The sequence below is a fragment of the Bidens hawaiensis genome, unplaced genomic scaffold, assembly GCF_021521415.1.
Source record: "Bidens hawaiensis isolate Kalapana, Puna unplaced genomic scaffold, B.hawaiensis_p1.1 tig00009159_1, whole genome shotgun sequence".
In the NCBI taxonomy this organism is placed as follows: Eukaryota; Viridiplantae; Streptophyta; class Magnoliopsida; order Asterales; family Asteraceae; genus Bidens; species Bidens hawaiensis.
In genome coordinates, this window is record NW_027491673.1 from 660872 (window position 1) to 680970 (window position 20099).

The 20099-nt window shown below is 36.6% G+C and overlaps 1 protein-coding gene and 1 pseudogene across 2 annotated transcripts; one reads left to right on the forward strand and one right to left on the reverse strand.

Annotated features, from left to right (window-relative positions):
* The first annotated feature begins 126 nt into the window (after positions 1 to 126).
* LOC143531398 (phosphoinositide phospholipase C 2-like) lies at positions 127 to 15752 on the forward strand. Its single transcript, XM_077026707.1, has 9 exons — positions 127 to 530; positions 13152 to 13348; positions 13540 to 13675; positions 13755 to 14000; positions 14099 to 14310; positions 14482 to 14599; positions 15002 to 15154; positions 15244 to 15330; positions 15416 to 15752. Exons 1-9 carry the CDS (start codon positions 210 to 212, stop codon positions 15707 to 15709), a joined length of 1764 nt encoding a protein of 587 aa, XP_076882822.1. The 5' UTR covers positions 127 to 209; the 3' UTR covers positions 15710 to 15752.
* Positions 15753 to 16120: 368 nt separating this feature from the next.
* Positions 16121 to 17791, reverse strand: LOC143531363 (rhodanese-like domain-containing protein 10 pseudogene; annotated as a pseudogene). The gene is made up of 2 exons (XR_013135012.1): positions 17405 to 17791; positions 16121 to 16406 (listed from the first exon to the last, which is right to left on the reverse strand). The product of XR_013135012.1 is annotated as a rhodanese-like domain-containing protein 10 pseudogene (transcript).
* Positions 17792 to 20099: the final 2308 nt, after the last annotated feature.

Consider the following 20099-nt stretch of genomic DNA (forward strand, 5'->3'; position numbering starts at 1 on the left):
TTATATTTTAGATAAAACAAACTTGGATCCATTTCATTTTCACCTTTTCCAGTTTAGGGACTAAAATAATTGAAAATGAACCCACAAAGTTTGAACAAATTAGTTTATTTCAGTTTTCAGCTTACACATATACTCATTGGTCCTATATATATTCTCACGCAACCAAACTCAACACTCAAAGTCACTCTCAATTCTTATTCTCCTAAAGCATGTCAAAGCAAACATATAGAGTTTGTTGGTGTTTCCGTCGGCGGTTCAAGCCCCGTGAGGCTGAACCGCCAGCGGACATCAAGGAACTCTTCATTCGTTACTCTGAGAACGATGTCATGACTGCTGAGCATTTGCAACGGTTCATGGCAGAGGTACAAGGAGAGGATAAGGTAACAAAGGAGGAGGCGGAGGCTGCGGTGGATGCTACGATCAAAGAGCTGAAACACCTCCCGATCTTTCATAGGAGAGTTTTAAATCTTGATGCATTTTTTCGGTACCTGTTGAGTGACTACAATCATCCTTTGCCTTTTCCTCATAAGGTACTTCTTAGAAGCTTTCAGTAATTAGTAAATAGTAATTATGTTATCACTTTGTTGGTTATTGGAAGATAAATTAGTGTTGAAGTTTGTTTTTATGTTATTAAAATAAGGAACTAAACATCATGCTAAACCATACACAATCTTAGATCATTTTTAGTCAACCTTTCTAGGGCTACTTTCTCTTGTTTATCTTCTTAAATCTAAACACTAATTTAATCTATTGTTTAGTCACTTATACTTATCCTTGTATTAGAAAAAAGGTAAATTGGATATTTAAGAATTCATATTATGACAAATTGGTTGATAATAAATTCATCGTATATATTAACATAACGAATGGCATTTCAAACATTCCCTTTAGATATCCAATACAATCTCCATGGAGAATCCACACAAGTGGGACTCAAAGCTCCTGACTTGCGAGGAGGTTACAGACCTACCCGCATCATACCCAAAGATCAAGCAGGAAAGTCGGGAATTTCTGCAAGTGACAAGGGCTTCCGCGGGAAGAATCCCCATGGAAAACCTTAAAACTAAACCCTTTTCAAAACCCTTTGCTTAAGTCCAAAAGTTCACCTCACTTTATTAAACATTCATGAGAAGAACATTGGACTGGGGGGACTTGAAGAGGTAGGTCCCAGCAGAGCCCAGTTGGACCAGCAAGACTCACCTTGAAGAGGGACGTCTGCGCATAAACCAACTGGATCCGCAGGACCAACCATGCTCAGAGACGTGACGTCCTTACGCGCAGTACGCAAGCTGTTCCCGCAGGAAATGCCTCCCAATGGTGAAGTAATCTGCATGTTCCCGCAGCTGCGGATACAAGCCATCAGGGAAGGCCACCCGCGCAGCAAGGCTACACGCACAAGGCACTTAGCTCTCACTCAGTGTCACCTGAAGGAATGAGCAAAGCCGGGAACAATCCCGCACAAAGGCGGGAGGGGGAATACTCCCGCCCAAAAGCCAGTCCGTACGATACGGGAAGATCTTCTGTACTGTACCTGACGAGGTATGGGCAAAAGATCTGACTAAAGATACGACAGCTTATTGACAGCAGTATGGCGAGCAACATGCTCCTGTACTGTATGTCACTATTAACCGCTGCCTACTCACCAACTCCTGTCATACCACGTGCATAGCCGGCAGTTGGTGGAAAAGGAATAGTACACAGCAGGCCTGGTTAATGTCAGCCGCTGCCTACCCACCAACTACCAGCAGGGCACGTGCGTAGGCTACAGTTGGTAGAACAGGAATACTATTCAGCCGGCCACACCTCCTTGGAAACCTACCTTCGGCTATAAATACCCCAAATGGTATGATCATCTTATCTTATCACATTATCATCATATTATACCTGATATCTGCTCTAGCAATCTCTTAATATACATTTATATTTAAAGAGCAATCTAGTCTGATTCTCACGCCGGAGGGTGGTCACAAGGAGGAACCCCCCCTTCTCAGTGACAAGCTCACGGTGTCTGTTTTGCAGGTTATCAGAAGAACCATCTTTGCCGGGTCTAACCCATCGTGAGAAACATCTATCTAACCCCCAGGTTACCCGTAATCTGCCCGGGGTCTGGTTAGTGTTTCTTCAATCTCCAAGAATATTTGAGGGCAAAATTAAACATAAATGGATTATAATCATGGGAGTGAGTTTGAGCTTGAGTTTGAGCTTGATAATCAAAATTAAAAGATTTTATTTATGATCGGCAATGAATAGTTGGGTTATTGTAATTCAACTGGTATGAGACAAAAAAAAAATTCAAACCGGCAATGAATAGTTGGGTTATTGAATTCAACTGGTATGAGACAAAAAAAATTAAAACCATTCGAACTAAAATTTATTAATTTTTTAATGCCAAATTGATATAAAACTCCCCGTTTGTTAAAATATCCTAACCGGGAATTAAAACAAATTACATGCTAATCAAGTAAAGAGTTTCTAAGCCATTCTATCCAATTCAATTTAAATTTCCAATTGTGAGGTGAAACCCGTAAACAAGAAACAATCGATTCAAAGAGAGTATCTTTAAATTCAAATTGAGAACCAAAATTGACTCATTCTAAGCTTTTCCAAAATAATCCACCAAATAATAAACATGATCATCTCTCTCTCTCTCTCATTTAAGGCTGAGGGGTGTGGGGGGCTCTAACGGGGGCGCGAGTGGGGGCTCCAGCCAATAATATTGTGACGTGTGGCAGAGAGAGAAACTGGATAAGGTGGGTGTTGGAGCCCCTGGCCCTGGTGTGGAGGGGCTCCAGCAGGGGCTCCAGCGGATTTTTTTTTTATTTTTTTATAAATATATTCAAAAAACGTATTATTAAAAAAACTCATAAATTATTAAAAAAACACACACATTAAAAAAAACACATTAATATCTAAAAATAAAATAAAAATTAAAGTACTAAAAAACATTATTCTTATTCTTCGGCTTGGTCTTCTTCGATCAACCTCTTTCGGATACGTTCCTTTTGCTTTTCCATCAGCATTTGATCGACCGGATTTAGGTTACTGAAGTCTCTTGTAAGGAAGTCCAAATCTCTCATTCGACTTTTTTCCTTTTTGTCATTAGAGACCACCTCCATGGTTTTGTTGAATTTATTGAGGGATTCAACAAGATCGACGATGTTTACGGCTCCCCCCTCAGCCGGTTTTTTCCCCTTGGCGTCCCGTCCCAATGGGCGCCTCCTCGGCGGTGAAGACGTTTACTCCCCCGCAATGTTTAGGTCGAATCCAACGCGGCAATCCGACCCGGCGGAAGTGCTATACGCTCCAGACGAACTAGTTTTAGTCCGTTTCGGCCCTACTTCCGCATCATGGTCCGGCGCCACAAGCTCAACCCACTTGGAACACCTTTTCAACCTCTCCCACAACTTTAAATCGTCCCACGTCTTTACCGTCCCATACCTCCGCAAACACTCCTGCCTCCACTCTTCGACAGTGAAATTGTAAACCGCCAAATCATCACTGCCACTTGGTCTCATACGACCGGCGTTCCTGTTGAAAAGATTAGTAAACAAGCCGACAAATTTTCTGATTTCGGACCACCGACCCGAAATCATATCGGCGTTTCGCTCTGTACTCCCAACGAGCGTATAGAACGTCTCCCTAACCTTTGTCCAAAAAACCTTGCTTTTTTGGTAGTCGGCTGCAAAATGAGTAATTAAATTAGATTTCCAGTTAACTTTTTTATTTAACTTTTTTATTAAAAATCATTTTTAAAAACGTTAAAACAATTACCGCAACGCCGATCCTCAGAAATGACTATCCAAGCCCGACACAAGGCTTCCTTCTCATCCGATGACCACGGAGTGGTTTTCCGTTTCGTCCTCGGAGTCGAAGCCGGTCCCGGCCCGTCCGTTGCAGGTTGTTTTTTCCGGTGGACGCGTCTTCTTGCTCCGGTAGCATCACCGTGTGATTCTTGTGTCTCTGGAACAACAAAGTTAGGAGACGGTTGTATGTTGGATGGTTGAAAGCCGGATGTTTCTTGCGGCCCCGAATAAAACATCGGTTGGTCTGGTGACGACCATAAATCGTCGTCAATATAATCTGAATCTAGGTTTGGGTACCAATTTCCAGACATTTTTGGGTATTATATAGGAGTTTGGGGTATTATATATGAGTTTGGAGATTGAAGTTGTGTTTTGATATGGTTGAAATGGGTTGATTTTGGGGTATTATATAGGAGTTTTTAATGTTTTTTTTTTAAAAGTCGGAGCTCAACGGCTCTTTTGGGCGGGCCCACCAGCTTTTTCTCTCTCTTCTCCCGCGACCACACTCACGCCTGCCTGGGGGCTCACGCTCGCGCCCCGTTCGCGCCCCGGTTCGCGCCCCGTTGGTGTGGGGTTAGCGCCTGGGGGCGCGAGCGGAGGGGCTCACGCGCCCAGGTTAGCGCCCCATACCCCTCAGCCTAATAGAATCCAACCATTCAATGATATTTTTAAGGCCTGATTTGATGGGAAAACAACATCTTATCACAGACCAATCGAGATCCAAATCTTACCGACATGTTGACATTCTTCGAAAACATGGCCAAAAACCTTCGTTTCGAACACACAGGGCATTATTAGACACATAATTTTTCCATCTTGTCGAACGCGGAGCATCCGGGAGGTCCACCGATCAAGGTGAGTTTGAAAATCTTTAATGGTAAAAATATCCAAGAACGAAACAACGAACCAGACTATAAATTATTGGTTTACATTCAAACTATAATTATTTGTTTGCTCACAATTCACATCATAAAATGATGCGATTAGTTCTCATTTCAAATCATAATAATCAATCTAAACACGTAGCCTGATTCCATTATTGACTTGTCTCGAGTCCTATCACACAAATACATTGAGATGTGCATATGAGGATTCAAAGAAATAATAAAAAGAAATCTCCAATATCTATGATTCTTGTTTACATACAATTAAAAACTAACTACATTATATAACAATTAACATTTTCACTGTATTACATTTTGGTCCTTTTGAGTGTGACAACGTTTGGGATGGGTTCTTCAATGACTTTATCTTACTAATCTTTATTTGAATTTTCGTCTTACTTTTAGACCTTTGCAGTAGCGAACGTTAAGCTTTTCAATTATAATCTTGTTACTTCTTGAAGGGCTATATGTATAAACAATAGTAAGTCATTTCTTGAAGGGCTATAAGTGTAAAGAATAGTAACTCATTGACCAGACTTAACAATAAAAACAAATTAGATATTAAAACGGTGGAGCCTTCATATTCAATGTCTAAAAACCCTATCCTAGCAACCTAACCCGTCATCTTTGTCTAGTCGGCTTCAACTTTATGGCAAGTTCATCTTTCGGCCCTAGGGATGCGATTTAATTGAAAAACTTGATGCCCGTAAGTGAAAATGACCAAAAACGAGATGGAAGCCCAAATGAAACATTGTAAGTGAAAGTCATTTCATAGTTTAGGATATGTTTAATTAAAAGCACAAACTTGTAACTTAATTGAATATTTAATCACTCATCTATATTTATTTTATGCGACTGATGTTTTTAATAGTTTCATATGATTGTAGCTTAATAAATATATAATTAAAAAGATAAACTAGATATCGCTAAGTAAATAAAAAATAGAAGATTAATAATATATATTATTTAAGTCGCATATAAGTTGTAGATCGATCAAATATGTTTTATATGCTGCTATAATTTGTATTATTCGTTAATAAAAAAATATCATTTATACTCATATCCATAATTTTTGATATTATGTTTCTCTATACTTTTTATATAATGTTTGGGATTGAGTTTAAAAACTGCTTATTGCCTTATTGACTTTTTCAAAAGCCATTTTAAAAACCAGGATTTTGGGTTTTTATAAACAGCTTTTTAATCCGTTCAAAAAGCTAAAATAAAAGAATTTTTTGTGATTACCAAACACTATTTAACTTATTAGCTTTTTGAAAAAGCCAATAAGCCAATAAAGTGTTTTCAAACTCAATCCCAAACATATCATCTAATACCAAGGATTTGTTTAAATACTTGTTTTAGGGTATATATAATTTGCTATGCGTGTCGAATCAGACACCTTTAAGAGGATGAAAAGTTGTGTATAAAACAGATAATTAATACTTTCTTTCACATAATAATCTCTTTCTGTCCATTTTTGTAATAGTCTTTCGATATTGCTTTGGATTAAATCTTTATCTAAAATGTGTTATATGGCTTGTTCTATATATACATATAAATATACATTTTTTGAACTACCAACAAAACCCGACTACCTGGGGTAATCTAATGGTAAAATGCGACGTCAAACACCCGCAATAAAAAACAACGCTAGATGGTACAAATCCACCATCTCTTGTTCGGAGGAAAACCCGCTACTCAAAGGCCAACCTTGATAAAACCCGATTGAGATCGGATTTGAACATGAGACCTTGCGATTTTCAGCCCAAATCTTCGCTACCCTTCAATGTCAATTTATTTAACAAATTTTAATAGTCCTTTATAATTGGTAGTATATATTTTTTTTTCCATAAGTTGGAATAGAACTACATCCATACTAGAGGTGGCAAATGGGTTGGGTTGGGTCGAAACGGGTTAGGGTCGAAACGGGTCACTTAAAAAAGAGTTGTTTTGGTTTGGGTCGGAACGGGTTAGGGTCAACAGGTTCGGGTTAGAACGGGTCAAGGTTGGAACGGGTCAAATCGGGTTTGGGTCAAAACTCGTTTAAGTGATTTTTCATTTCGTTTCATCACGTAGAAGCTCATTTAAGCGATTTTTCAGTTCGTTTCAGCGCGTAACAGCTCGTTTAAGCGATTTTTCAGTTCGTTTCAGCGCGTAACAGCTCGTTTAAGCGATTTTTCAGTTCGTTTCAGCGTGTAACAGCTCGTTTAAGCGATTTTTCAGTTTGTTTCAGCACGTAACAGCTCGTTTAAGCGATTTTTCAGTTCATTTAAGCACGTAACAGCTCGTTTAAGCGATTTTTCAGTTTGTTTTAGCACGTAACAGCTTGTTTAAGCGATTTTTCAGTTCGTTTCAGCACGTAACAGCTTTTTTAAGCGATTTTTCAGTTCATGTCAGCACGTAGTTTTAGCATCTAATAGCTCGTTTAAGCGATTTTTCAGCTCGTTTCAGCACTTAACAGCTTGCTTTAGCAATTTTTCAGTTCCTTCCATCACTTAACAGTTTGTTTCAGCATGTTTTTGTTTCGTTGTTGTCGACTTTTCAGTTTCGGTTAATTTGCCGATTTTTTTTGAACGAGGACAACGGACGAAACGTTTTAGCTTTTTAACATTTTTTGTTTTTGTTTTATTTTTCGAGTTATAATTTTTTTATTAAATTTTTTGAATATTTTTTGATGATTTCTATTAAGATCAAAATCCCTCAAAAAAAATTCAAAAAAAAACAAATAAAAAATCATAACTCAAAATATAAACGAATAACGAAAAAAGTAAAAAAACCAAAATATTTTCGCCGTTAACCTCGTTCATCAAAAAAAAAAACACGACAAATTAACCGAAACTGAAATGTCGACGAAAACGAATCAAAAACCTTAATCGACCCGTCTAGTGCGAAAACTCGAAAGAAACCGAAACCCAACCCGTCCAGTGCTAAAACTCGTGTCGGCACGAAAGCTGATCCGAGCCGAAACCTAAACCGATATCGTTCCAATCTAAAACCCATTTCAACCCAAACATGTCACTTTTCCTTAAGACACTAACCCACATCGACCCATGTAGTTAAATTTGTCAACCCATTTTGACCCAAAAATAAGAATGTGGAATTTCAAGTGACCCGTTTGGACCCATTTAATTAAACCTATGAACCAAATCAACCCATTTGAATTTTAAAACAACCCAAATTGACCCATTTGGAATGGTTTGGGTCAAGGTTGCCACCCCTAATCCATACCAATCTATTAATTGTTAGTACTTTATTTATAAATATAAATATAAATTGGTGATGGTTGTTACAAAAGAAATGTGATCCTTTGGCTTTCTCTTTCTAAAGGGGTGTTTTCTTTGTTAAGACTTGATGTAGCCAAAGACGTCATAGGTAACATGGTTGTTGAGCACTTACTCTAGACAGGGACATGCTGCCTACCATAAACTTTCAAGATTTAATTTAATATTATTTTTTTTAGTAATTAGCCATGAGAAATCATTACTGAGGACTTGGGATCCTTGTAGATCATAACAGGAAACCATCAAAATAAGATTGGAAAATAAATTCTCTGTTAGAGGTAAATCAGGCTACGTAGATCACCGAAAGTAATGCATAATAATATGGTATTATCCTTTTCACGTCGTGGATCATTTGGTTGGTTTGAAATGTGTTTTTTTTTTAAATATAGTGGACAAAACTAAAATCTATAATTTAAAATGGTTAGGCTAAACGTACTCATCTCTTCTACTTGTCATACCCCATCACATATACTTTCGATTCCTTTGACAATTTATTTGACAAGTTTATCTAACATTTTTTTTCTATTTTACAGTCTCGTTTAAAATATTATATCAAAAACTTTATAGTTTCTAATTTAGTAAAAATAATATTTTTTTTAAAACTAAATACAAATTTAATAGTTATAAAACTTAAAAATACTTTCTCTAAAAAAAATAAAAATCATTTTTTAAATACATATTCATAAAAAATATAAAAGTATAAATGTTTATATAAAATGATAAAAAAAATATTGTATATTTTTTCTTATCATACACCTCTTACCTCATACAAAAAAAAAAGAAAAACAAGCAATTTGAATTATTTTTTATTTAGGTTGATGTGCATGAGATTAATAGCACCTAACAACGGAACCACTTATTGATCAAGTCATATGTTATTTCATCTTTTTTTATTTGCTAAAAACTAATACAACAATTTTTAATGTAAACTATCCCTATTGTTATTTAAAAAAACACTTACTAGAAAATTTAAAGAAAAAAAAATTGTTTAAAGAAGGTAAAAAATATTTTTTTGGTTGTTTTAAAATATTTAGAACGAATGATTTATAATATACATAAAAAAAACTCTCTTTAATGTGATTTGAGTGTAAAAAGGAAGTTGAGGGTAATCCCTATAAGCTATAGAGTAATTCAAAAAAAAAAAAGACTGTCGGATTAAATCCAATAATGTTTTACACTTGTCATTTTTATATTAATCCACACAATTTAAAACCAACTAAATCACCAAACTCATTCATTATTATTTATTTGTTAATTGATAATTATTATATACAAATTTAAAGAACGAAAAAAATAGACATTTAAATTGTAAAACGAGTGCCTCTTAACAATATATAATAAGTTTATTGCTTTTTTGCATTTCATATAATTATAAATTGATTTCATTAAAAAAGTAGTGTTTATAGCGAGACAGAATGCAAACGGTTAACAAGTAGTCCCTTTTAAATTACAAAACTCAATCTTTTAAAAACAAAACTGATAAATCCTAGAGTCATAACATTATTATTATGCATGACACGTTGGATTCAGAGTCTCAGCTAAGTAGCACCACAACACAATTTAAGGTGAAGAAATCAAATTTATTTTAAATCAAATTACCATATTCTCACACTTGCAATCATTGTTTGCAATTAAAATCAAATTTATTTTATGCAACGTGTTGCACACATTTTAAAGTCTCTTGTAAGGAAGTCCAAATCTCTCATTCGACTTTTTTCCTTTTTGTCATTAGAGACCACCTCCATGGTTTTGTTGAATTTATTGAGGGATTCAACAAGATCGACGATGTTTACGGCTCCCCCCTCAGCCGGTTTTTTCCCCTTGGCGTCCCGTCCCAATGGCCGCCTCCTCGGCGGTGAAGACGTTTCCTCCCCCGCAATGTTTAGGTCGAATCCAACGCGGCAATCCGACACGGCAGAAGTGCTATACGCTCCAGACGAACTAGTTTTAGTCCGTTTCGGCCCTACTTCCGCATCATGGTCGGGCGCCACCAGCTCAACCCACTTGGCACACCTTTTCAACCTCTCCCACAACTTTACATCGTCCCACGTCTTCACCGTCCCATACCTGCGCAGACACTCCTGCTTCCACTCTTCGACAGTGAAATTGTAAACCGCCAAATCATCACTGCCACTTGGTCTCATACGACCGGCGTTCATGTTGAAAAGATTAGTAAACAAGCCGACAAATTTTCTGATTTCGGACCACCGACCCGAAATCATATCGGCGTTCCGCTCTGTACTCCCAACGAGCGAATAGAACGTCTTCCTAACCTTTGTCCAAAAGACATTGCTCTTTTGGTAGTCGGCTGCAAAATGCATAAATAAATTTGTAAGTCATTTAACTTTTTTATTTAACTTTTTTATTAAAAATCATTTTTAAAAACGTTAAAACAATTACCGCAACGCCGATCCTCAGAAATGACTATCCAAGCCCGACACAGGGCTTCCTTCTCATCCGATGACCACGGAGTGGTTTTACGTTTCGTCCTCGGAGTCGAAGCAGAACCCGACCCGTCCGTTGCAACATGTTTTTTCCGGTGGACGCGTCTTCTTTGTCCTGCAGCTTCACCGTGTGATTCTTGTGTCTCCGGAACAACAAAGTTAGGAGACGGTTGTATGTTGGATGGTTGAAAGCCGGATGTTTCTTGCGACCCCGTAAAAAACATCGATTGGTCTGGTGACGACCATAAATCGTCGTAACTATAACCAGAATCTAGGTTCGGGTACCAATTTCCAGCCATGTTTTTAAAAAAAGGTTTGAAAGATGGGTTGATTTTGGGTTTTTTTTTGTAGTTGTGGTAATGGTTTTATATGATTTTGAGTGTGGTATGTGATTTTGGGTGTGGTAATTGGTATAGGTTTATATATAGGAAAAACTGATTTTATGTTAATAAAAATATCTAAGCCCAACGGCTCATTTATCCTCCCAACGGCTCTTTCACGCTTTCCCACGTCCCTTTACGCCTCAGCCTTCCCGCGACCTGCCTTGCGCCCGCCTTGGTTCCCGTGCTCGCGCCCCTCTCGCGCCCCTCTCGCGCCTCGGTGGTGTGGTGCTCGCGCCCCCAGGCGCGAGCGGAGGGGCTCTCGCGCCCCCGCTGAAGCCCCACACCCCTCAGCCTTAAAGTTTTGATTTAAACTTTTAACACTAAGGCAAATATACATGCATATATTTTAGATTATTACTAATTGTAATACAAAAAACTGGAATTTGTACAAAATAGATTATCAACAAAATTTAGTTTTCAATGCTTTGAACACTTTGACTAGGTGGATCAACTTAACCAGTAAAACGAAAAATAAAAACCGTCTAAATATGAAGAAAAATTGGCGTACATTGACAGTTTTATAGAACAAGTCATAAAAAACAAGCAAGGATACTTTTTTTAGACAAAGGCCAAAAAAATAAGCCAACAGCTACTTACAGCTTCTCCTTTTATAGCTATTGTCCCACATAATTTTTTGCTTTAGCTTCTCCTTTTATAGCTATTTGTCCCACTAAATTTTTTGCTTTGGATTGTGGGATAGAACGTGGATTCTGGTTTAATTAAGTATTATATCTTCTTGAATAAACAAACAGTTATATTCTTTTTATTGGCCGTTTTCTTTCCTTGTTTTTTTATTTTCATAATAATATCAAATAAATCTAACTAAAGGAAATTGTTGTTTTAGAGTACGATCCCCTAACCATTTATAAACTAGTAGTTGACCCGTCCGGTGAACGGGAATATTAACTTCCGAATATGATGACTACATTAATTTGGTTTTAACCTTTTCTTTTGTGACTTAGATATGATATGAGTCGAAACATTATGTTGAGAAGTAATTATTCCCACGTTCGATCCAGGCTCCACACATTTTTTTTCTTTAAATTTTAAAAAATCAAAATAAATATGAAATCAAAGTACAACTAATATAACTTCAAATATACCAAACCTCAAAACAATATTTATCACTGGTGCACTAATACCAATGCACTAGTCTAGACTTAGGAATAATGTTATATTTTCCAAGCCGCCTACAAAACAATATCTAGGTTAATGTTTGCAAATGTAAAAAACATATAAAAAAATCAACTTAATAGTTTATTGTGCTCATAACATACGCATATGAATGTAAAAGTAAAAGTTTTAATAAATATATTAAAACTACAAGAGAAAACACCGTTATAACGTTGTCCTTATGTTAATAATTCCGTAAGAACTTTATTGTATACTAGTTTTTATCCCCTGTATTACGGGGGTTGTTTTATATTGTTTGTTCTAATATTTATTTATTTTTTGAATTTATATTTTTTTATTGTATGAAAGTTAATTATAAACTTATGGTTTAATGATAAATTGTTTCATAAATAAATGAGATGTTATAACCCGGTTTAAAAGTTATATGGTTTTGATGAGAGCCAAGACCCGTTTATTTTTTTTACTATAAAATTGGTTTTTTAATTATAAATAATATTTATGAAAGTTAATAATATACTTATGGTTTGATGAGACCTAAGACCCGTTTATTTTTTTACTATAAAATTGGTTTTTTAATTTAAATAATATATATATATATATATATATATATATATATATATTTGTTAAATTAAATAAGATATTAATTTTTAGTATATCCTATTTTATAGGATTTTTACATCAATAATTTGGTGAGAATAATTTTTAATTTAATGAGAAGTTATAACCCGTTTAATGAATATCTGGGTTTGGTAAAACCCATACCCATTCATTCGGGTCAAATGCATGAGAAGCCTCCATTAAAAATCAAGCAAATCTGGTGACTTCAAAAAAAGGGGGAGCGACCACATCGCGACACGTAGGATTTTTATGTCTTCGTTTATATATATTATAGATAGATACGTGAGTGTGTGAACGCGTACTTTTGAATAGATTGGATATATTCTATTTTTAAGATTGGTCTTACATATTAATACATGATTTTTATATTTACTTTTTTTTTTGGTTTAATTATTGTACTTAATTTTATTAAATCATTGGTATATGCTTTTGAAATATATAGAAATAAAAAGTGTAGAAACATTGTGCAACTAACAAACAAAAACCATCTTTTATATATTTCATAGCTAGAGAATACTACAAGTAACAAATATAATCAAACATGCATATTAATATATTTCCAAGTTGATATATATAATATACTAACTGAATCTCCAATTAGCAGGTGACCCATGATATGGAGGCTCCGCTAGCTCATTATTTCATATACACCGGACACAACTCGTATCTTACCGGAAACCAAATAAGTAGCGATTGTAGCGTTGTGCCCATCATCGAATCCCTTAAGAGAGGCGTTCGTGTCATTGAGCTTGACATGTGGCCCAACTCCACCAAAGATGATATTGATATTGTCCATGGAGGGTACGTACGTACGCTCCCTATTTGTTTCTCACAAGTTGATCTATACACATTTTACTGTATGATCATACTTATAGTTATATAGACACTTGTAAATGGTGAAGTAATTAGTGTCATCAAGTCATTTTAGTTTAGTAACTTTAGATATATTAACCGGGTCATCTTATAACAATATGGTCAACATAAAAATGCAGGACATTAACAGCACCAGTCAAATTAAATAAGTGTTTGGAAGCCATCAAGACCCATGCATTTGTTGCATCTGAATATCCTGTCATTCTCACACTTGAAGATCACTTGACTCCTGATCTTCAAGCCAAAGTTGCCAAGGTGATTATATATATTTTTCCTATATATATATATAACCTGATTTGCATATTAGCTTTGTAATCTTATGTTGTTTTGTTAGATGGTGACTGAAACATACGGTGATGTGTTGTACTACACTGGATCAGACAGTATGATAGACTTTCCATCCCCCGAATCGCTTAAGAAACGGATCGTTGTCTCAACAAAACCACCAAAGGAATATCTCGACACCGCCAAGAGCATGAGCGAAAATGAGGGCTCAGTGAAGACGAAAACCATATCTGAAGACGATGCGTGGGGTGTAGAATTTTCGGACCCTGTTGAGAAACAGATGCCCTTAGATGAGGTTGGAAAATAAACGTATTCGAATCATATGATAATAATACTTATATGCAAGTGTTTTGAATGGAAGATGGCTTTATAACATAATGCAATTTTTGTCAGGATCATAAAGATGAAGAATTTCACTATGAAGAAGAGTCCATGAAGCATAATTTAGAACCTGAGTACAAACAATTAATCGCGATCCAAGCGAAGAAACTAAAAGGAGGAGTCAAAGACTGGCTACATGATGATCCTACAGCTGCTAAGCGGATAAGCCTCAGGGAAACCCGACTCGAAAAGGCCATTGAGAATCATGCAACAGATGTCATCAGGTTAAACAGCATTTCTATTAGAGTGATTGGTATACTATAACAAATAATATTACTACACTTTTATAAGTACTTAAAAGTTTATAAATGTGTATAAATAAATACATTTCATGCATATTTGCTGTAATGGTAAGTTGTCAATAATGTGTCTCAAGGATGGTTAATGTCTTGAAGGTTTACCCAAAGGAACTTGTTGAGGGTGTTCCCGAAAGGCTCACGAGTTGACTCATCAAACTACAATCCGTTAATTGGTTGGACTCATGGGGCTCAAATGGTTGCATTTAACATGCAGGTTTGGTTCCTTCTCAATTTGTTTATTTTGAAGCAAAAGAGGGTCAAACTGGTTCCTTCTCAATTTGTGTTATTAAAAGACGTGTTTGATTTAAAAAAAAAAAAAAAAAAAAATTAACACTAACTTATGTTAGAAATTCTGTTAAGTCGATGTAAAATGACTATTTTATCCTTTTACGAAACTGTTTATGTAAGTTATAACGTTTACAAAATTCAAAACTTGTAACTTTTCAAAGATATTATATTGGTTATTAAGAAAAAGAATTAATAAAATAGCGGCACAAACCGAATTCGATGTTGTCTTGTTTGAACTTTTATAAAAAAAATTGACGAGATTTGACCCGTTAGCCTACCCAGCTTGGCCTGTTTAGTATAGTAGAGCTAATGTTTTCGGTTACCACAGACCCATGGGAGATCACTATGGCTGATGCAAGGAATGTTCAGAGCCAATGGAGGCTGCGGGTACGTTAAAAAACCAGATCTGTTCCTTAAAAACAGCCCGGATGACAAGATCTTTGATCCTAAAAACACACATCCTGTCAAAAAGACACTAAAGGTATCACAAACTTATAGTTTTTTTTAACTTTCACTATGTAATTAATTCAGCTTTAATTAACTGTAGACTTAATTATAAATGTTTTGAAGGTGAAAGTATATATGGGTGATGGGTGGCATTTGGATTTCAAAAGAACACATTTTGACATATATTCTCCACCAGATTTTTATGTCAAGGTTCACTCTACTACCCATTTGCCAAATTAAGTTGACTTTTTTATGTTTTGACTTTGAAAATTGATGAGTCAAACCTATGTTTTAGATTGGAATTGCTGGAGTTCAAGCTGATTCAGTTATGAAGAAAACAAAGATCCTACAAGATGACTGGACACCAAAATGGGAAGAAGAATTTGAGTTCCCGTTAACGGTTCCTGAGCTTGCATTGCTTCGTGTAGAGGTTCATGAATATGATATGACCGAAAAAGATGATTTTGGAGGGCAAACTTGTCTTCCCGTTTTTGAATTACGGTCAGGGATTCGAGCAGTACCGCTTCATGATCAAAAAGGTGACAAATACAAGTCTGTGAAGCTGCTTATGCGTTTTGATTTTGTATAAGTTATAAACTTGTAATCATATATCTTATGTTTTGTTTTATGATATTGTGATTGTAAATGTTGGACAATAAAAAAATATATGTTTGTATACAGTATCATAGGAATAAAAGAGTGTTTAAAGTCAAATACTCTAAATTTCAGTTCAATATTGAAGTAATCTCATCAAATTTTCAAGATAGGTTAAGTAATTACATAAAAAATGAAAAAAAAACATAAAAAATGATAACTTTTGGTGCTAAATAAGTGATGGTTTTCTCTTGATTTTGAACTTTGGGATATCAAGTTTGACCTTTAAAAGTCAAAGATCATCTATTACTTTAAAAGCAATTGGAATTGATATTTTGGGTAGGGCATTATCATTTACCATATGTTACCATCATAGACATTGACAATGTGTACAACAATTCTTAAATTAACTTCAAAATGTTTCAAAACTTGAAGGGACATAAAGATCCATGGGTATATTTGACTTTTAAGGTCAAAGTCAATATGATAGTCAATTATTTTTCCCCACAGCTTGTAACAAAAGCAGGAGCTTAAGGAAGTAATAAGAGACACCTCCAATGGTGGCATACTGCAACTTCTCTGGCCCCTCAACTTCTTGAACATCTCCTTCAATGGCACGGTTGAATCCGCCGGCCAACCATCCCAAATTAGTATATCCATTGTTATGTAACTTTGATGTTGCCATCATTGACCTGAAACATACAGAATTAATAAACAACTACGGACCGAAAATCAAAATATGACAGCAGTAAGGGTTAAAACGCGTCCAATCAGTTGCAACATAAAAAAACTCGTATTTAAAAAAAAAAAAAAAACCTTTAGGGTAAAGGATAAAAACACTCAAAACACTTCCATTGCAGCACCACTTTTTAAATTTATTATTAACTAGTGTTTCATCTAGCGTGTTGCGCAGGGGCAGGTCGGTGATAAACCCAAGCGTCGATGCGGTAAGTCGACGCGAATTCGGTCGGTTTCGGTTACGTGCGTTATGGTATCGAAACTAAAACAAAAAATATATATATAACAGGGTTGTGTCGGTCGGTAAAACTCGGACGTTGGTAAACCTGAGCGTTGTCGATCCCGGCCATTCAGGCGGCGTCAGTGCAAATTCGGCCGGTCTCCATCACGTGTGTTACCTTACTGAAACTAAAAAAAAAACAATAACAAATCTGGCATTCAATCGGTTTTCGCTACATCGTTACAGTACCATGACTAAAACAAAATACAGTGAGTCTACACGAATTCGGTCAGCTTCCATCATCATGTTCGTTATAGTACTGAAACTAAAAAAAGACATAATTGACATTCGGTCGATTTACCTTATGTTCGTTACTTTATGATAACTAAACAAAACACAAAAAAAAATCCCAATCAATCATTAAGATGCCACCAAATGGCCTAATAGAGCCCTTGCGACACCAAAGTTATCTTTAATAGTATAGATAAAATAACTAATTCATTTATGCATTATAAACTATAATAAATTTTTTAAAATATTAAAAAATACGAAAAAGAAAACCCAACCTAATCCAGCACGTTCGTCTACAAGAACGCGCCCCCCCCCCCCCCCACATCCATAAAAGCGCCCCGAAACCGCTACATTGTGATGCTCCGATATATACACATATAAACATCCATGAATACTTTTAAAGTTACTTAGGTTAGTTATTAATTAGTTAATGTTAATTACCTTAAACCTTCTCCACATGCAACAATAAGTTTGGTTGACTTATCAGGAACCATCTTCTCCACTTGTTCAAGAGACTCACTATTAATCATAGTAAAACTCTGACCAGTCCACAAACCAATATAACCAAAGTGAACCCATTTCTTCAACAGTGTTACGGGTCCATTATCCATATCCTGGACAAACACGTGACTTCTCTCTCTCCCATTCTGGCCTGATATCCAAGAGCTTGTAACCTCCTTCATTCATGGCTGCTGCTGCATCCTTCGGGAGAACGGCCACCACCGTGCCGGACTGTATCAGTTGCTGTGCGTTGGCGTGGACTTTGACGGTGGTGGGGATAGGTGGAGAGAATGTGTGAAGGTGATGATGATTTACTAGGATTTCCATTTTATCTAATTCTCTTCTCTCTCCTTATCAAACACCAACGGTCCAAATAAAAGAAAAACTAGACAATACAAACATAAAATAATGGTGACAATTAAAATAAACGATTTGGATAATGTGTTAGAAAGATAAAGTTGTAGCCAAGTGTAAAAGAAAGATAATGTTACACCCGGAGGGGTTGAATTATTATATTACTCACATTTATATTACAGCTCACATGAAGCCAATGTTTTCATAATCGGACCGGACATTAAACCAGACAGCCTCCCGGTTCACCGGTTCAACCGGTCGGACCGACCGAACAAATTTGGTAAAAAATGACGGGTCAAGCTTAAAAAACGATTTTAAAAAAAAAAAAAATTTCATACAAAACCGGTTTCAACCGGTTCGGTTTTCCGGTCCAACCGGCTGAACCGGTTCGACCGGCCGGTCCGGTCCGGTCTCAACAACATTGCATGAAGCTTAGAATTTAGAATGTTACTTCACTCAGCATTAATGGATGTGTTTAGTAGAAGGTAACGGAACGACTACGAGGGACGGAATAAAATGAACGAGGGAATAGAATGGATAGGAGAATAATATGGATCATTATTATTCATTTGTTTTGTTTGGTTAAAGTATAAAAATAAAATTAATTATTACATTATGTTGTTTGGTAGTAAAACCCCCGCAAATAATGACATACAAATGACAAAAATATACACACCTAGCTAAAAATAAAATAAAAGGTTACAATATAAAAAAAATGGCAGTGGTGACAATGGTGGTTAGGCGGGGACAGTGGCGGTGGTGGTTAGGCGTTAGCAGTGGCCGCAATGATGGTAGCGTTAGTGGTCAAGTGGTGGTGGCGGCGACGACGATGGTGATGATCAGGTGATAGTGGTGGTGTCACGCTTCGTGATTGAGTTTTGTGAGACTCACGTCGCTTATCATGATGGGTTTGTTTATGGATGGGACTAGATATCAATTTTTCATCTTTGGTTCTTCATCTTTTGTAACTTGTCATTGACTCGAAAGTTTCAGGATGTTGCATTTTGTAACCAGCTTGTCTCGGTTGCTGCGTTTGCAACTGTAACACCGTAGGCAAGTACCACATCGGTCGTGGAGATGAGAGATCCTTGGTTCATAAGTAAATGTTTTGCCTTTTAAATCACTAACGCGTTTTGGGCTTAATGGTAGTAGACGAGATGAGAGCTCCACAATTAAGCTTGCTCAGATGAGAGTAGTGGCAGAATGGGTGACCTCATCTTAAGTCTCCACCTGGGCAACAAAAACAAATCCGTGAGCTCATTGTGGGCAAAACAGACACTATTGGCTATGCGAGGGGCCAGATGTTACAAATGGTATCAGAGCCACGCCTGTGTCGTTCGGGATGGTGGGGCAAACCTCATCAGAGACGGTGAGTTCCTAAGGGTGTCGTGAGGTACACCTTGGCAAATCTCACATCTTGGATTGGATGGTGGGTCAATCCTCATTGAGGATGATGAGTCCAAAAGGGGGTGGGGGTTGTAACACCTTAGGCAAATACCACATCGGCTGTGGACATGAGAGATCTTTGGTTAATAAGTAATTGTCCCGTTTCTTAAATCACCAGTGTATTTTGGGCTTAATGGTAGTGGACAAGAGGAGAGCTTCACTGTTAAGCGTGCTCAGGTGAGAGTAGTAGCAGGATGGGTGACCTCGTGGGAAGTCTCAACATGGGCACCAAAAAACAAATATGTGAGATCTTCGTGGGCAAAACGGACAATATTGTTGGTGCGAGAAGCCGGATGTTACAGCAACACTCCTATACTCTTATTTGGTTTACAACTGGGAATAATCGGTTGTCGTCGTTTGGATGACGACGACATTATGTTGTCCCCCCCAAGAAGACACAATAAGATTGGCATGAATCCGGACACCCCCTCCTCCTGAGTCGACATCTGAATATGCAATCAGCTGTTGGGATTATAATAGTAAGATGCATACACCATGTTCAATGGTACCCTTTAAGCAAAGAAGGACCCGTTTTAAAAAATGTAAATGTAAGGTTACTATACCACATAAGTTAAGATAAAGTCGAGTAAATGTAAGGTACTGCAATACCCCAAACTAACTTGTTAGTATAACGTACCATCTGATAGTAGATTGCCACTAGTTGCACTTAGATTTGAGGTTGTGTCAACCGAAGTTGCCAATGATTTACAGTAAGACTTGGTTGCTCGAGCTAGGATTTTGCTGGCATACTTTGAGAAAGAAGCAGGCCACCATTACTTCAAGTGACATGTATCCAAAGAAAATGGTGAAGTCTGAGATACAACATTCATGACTC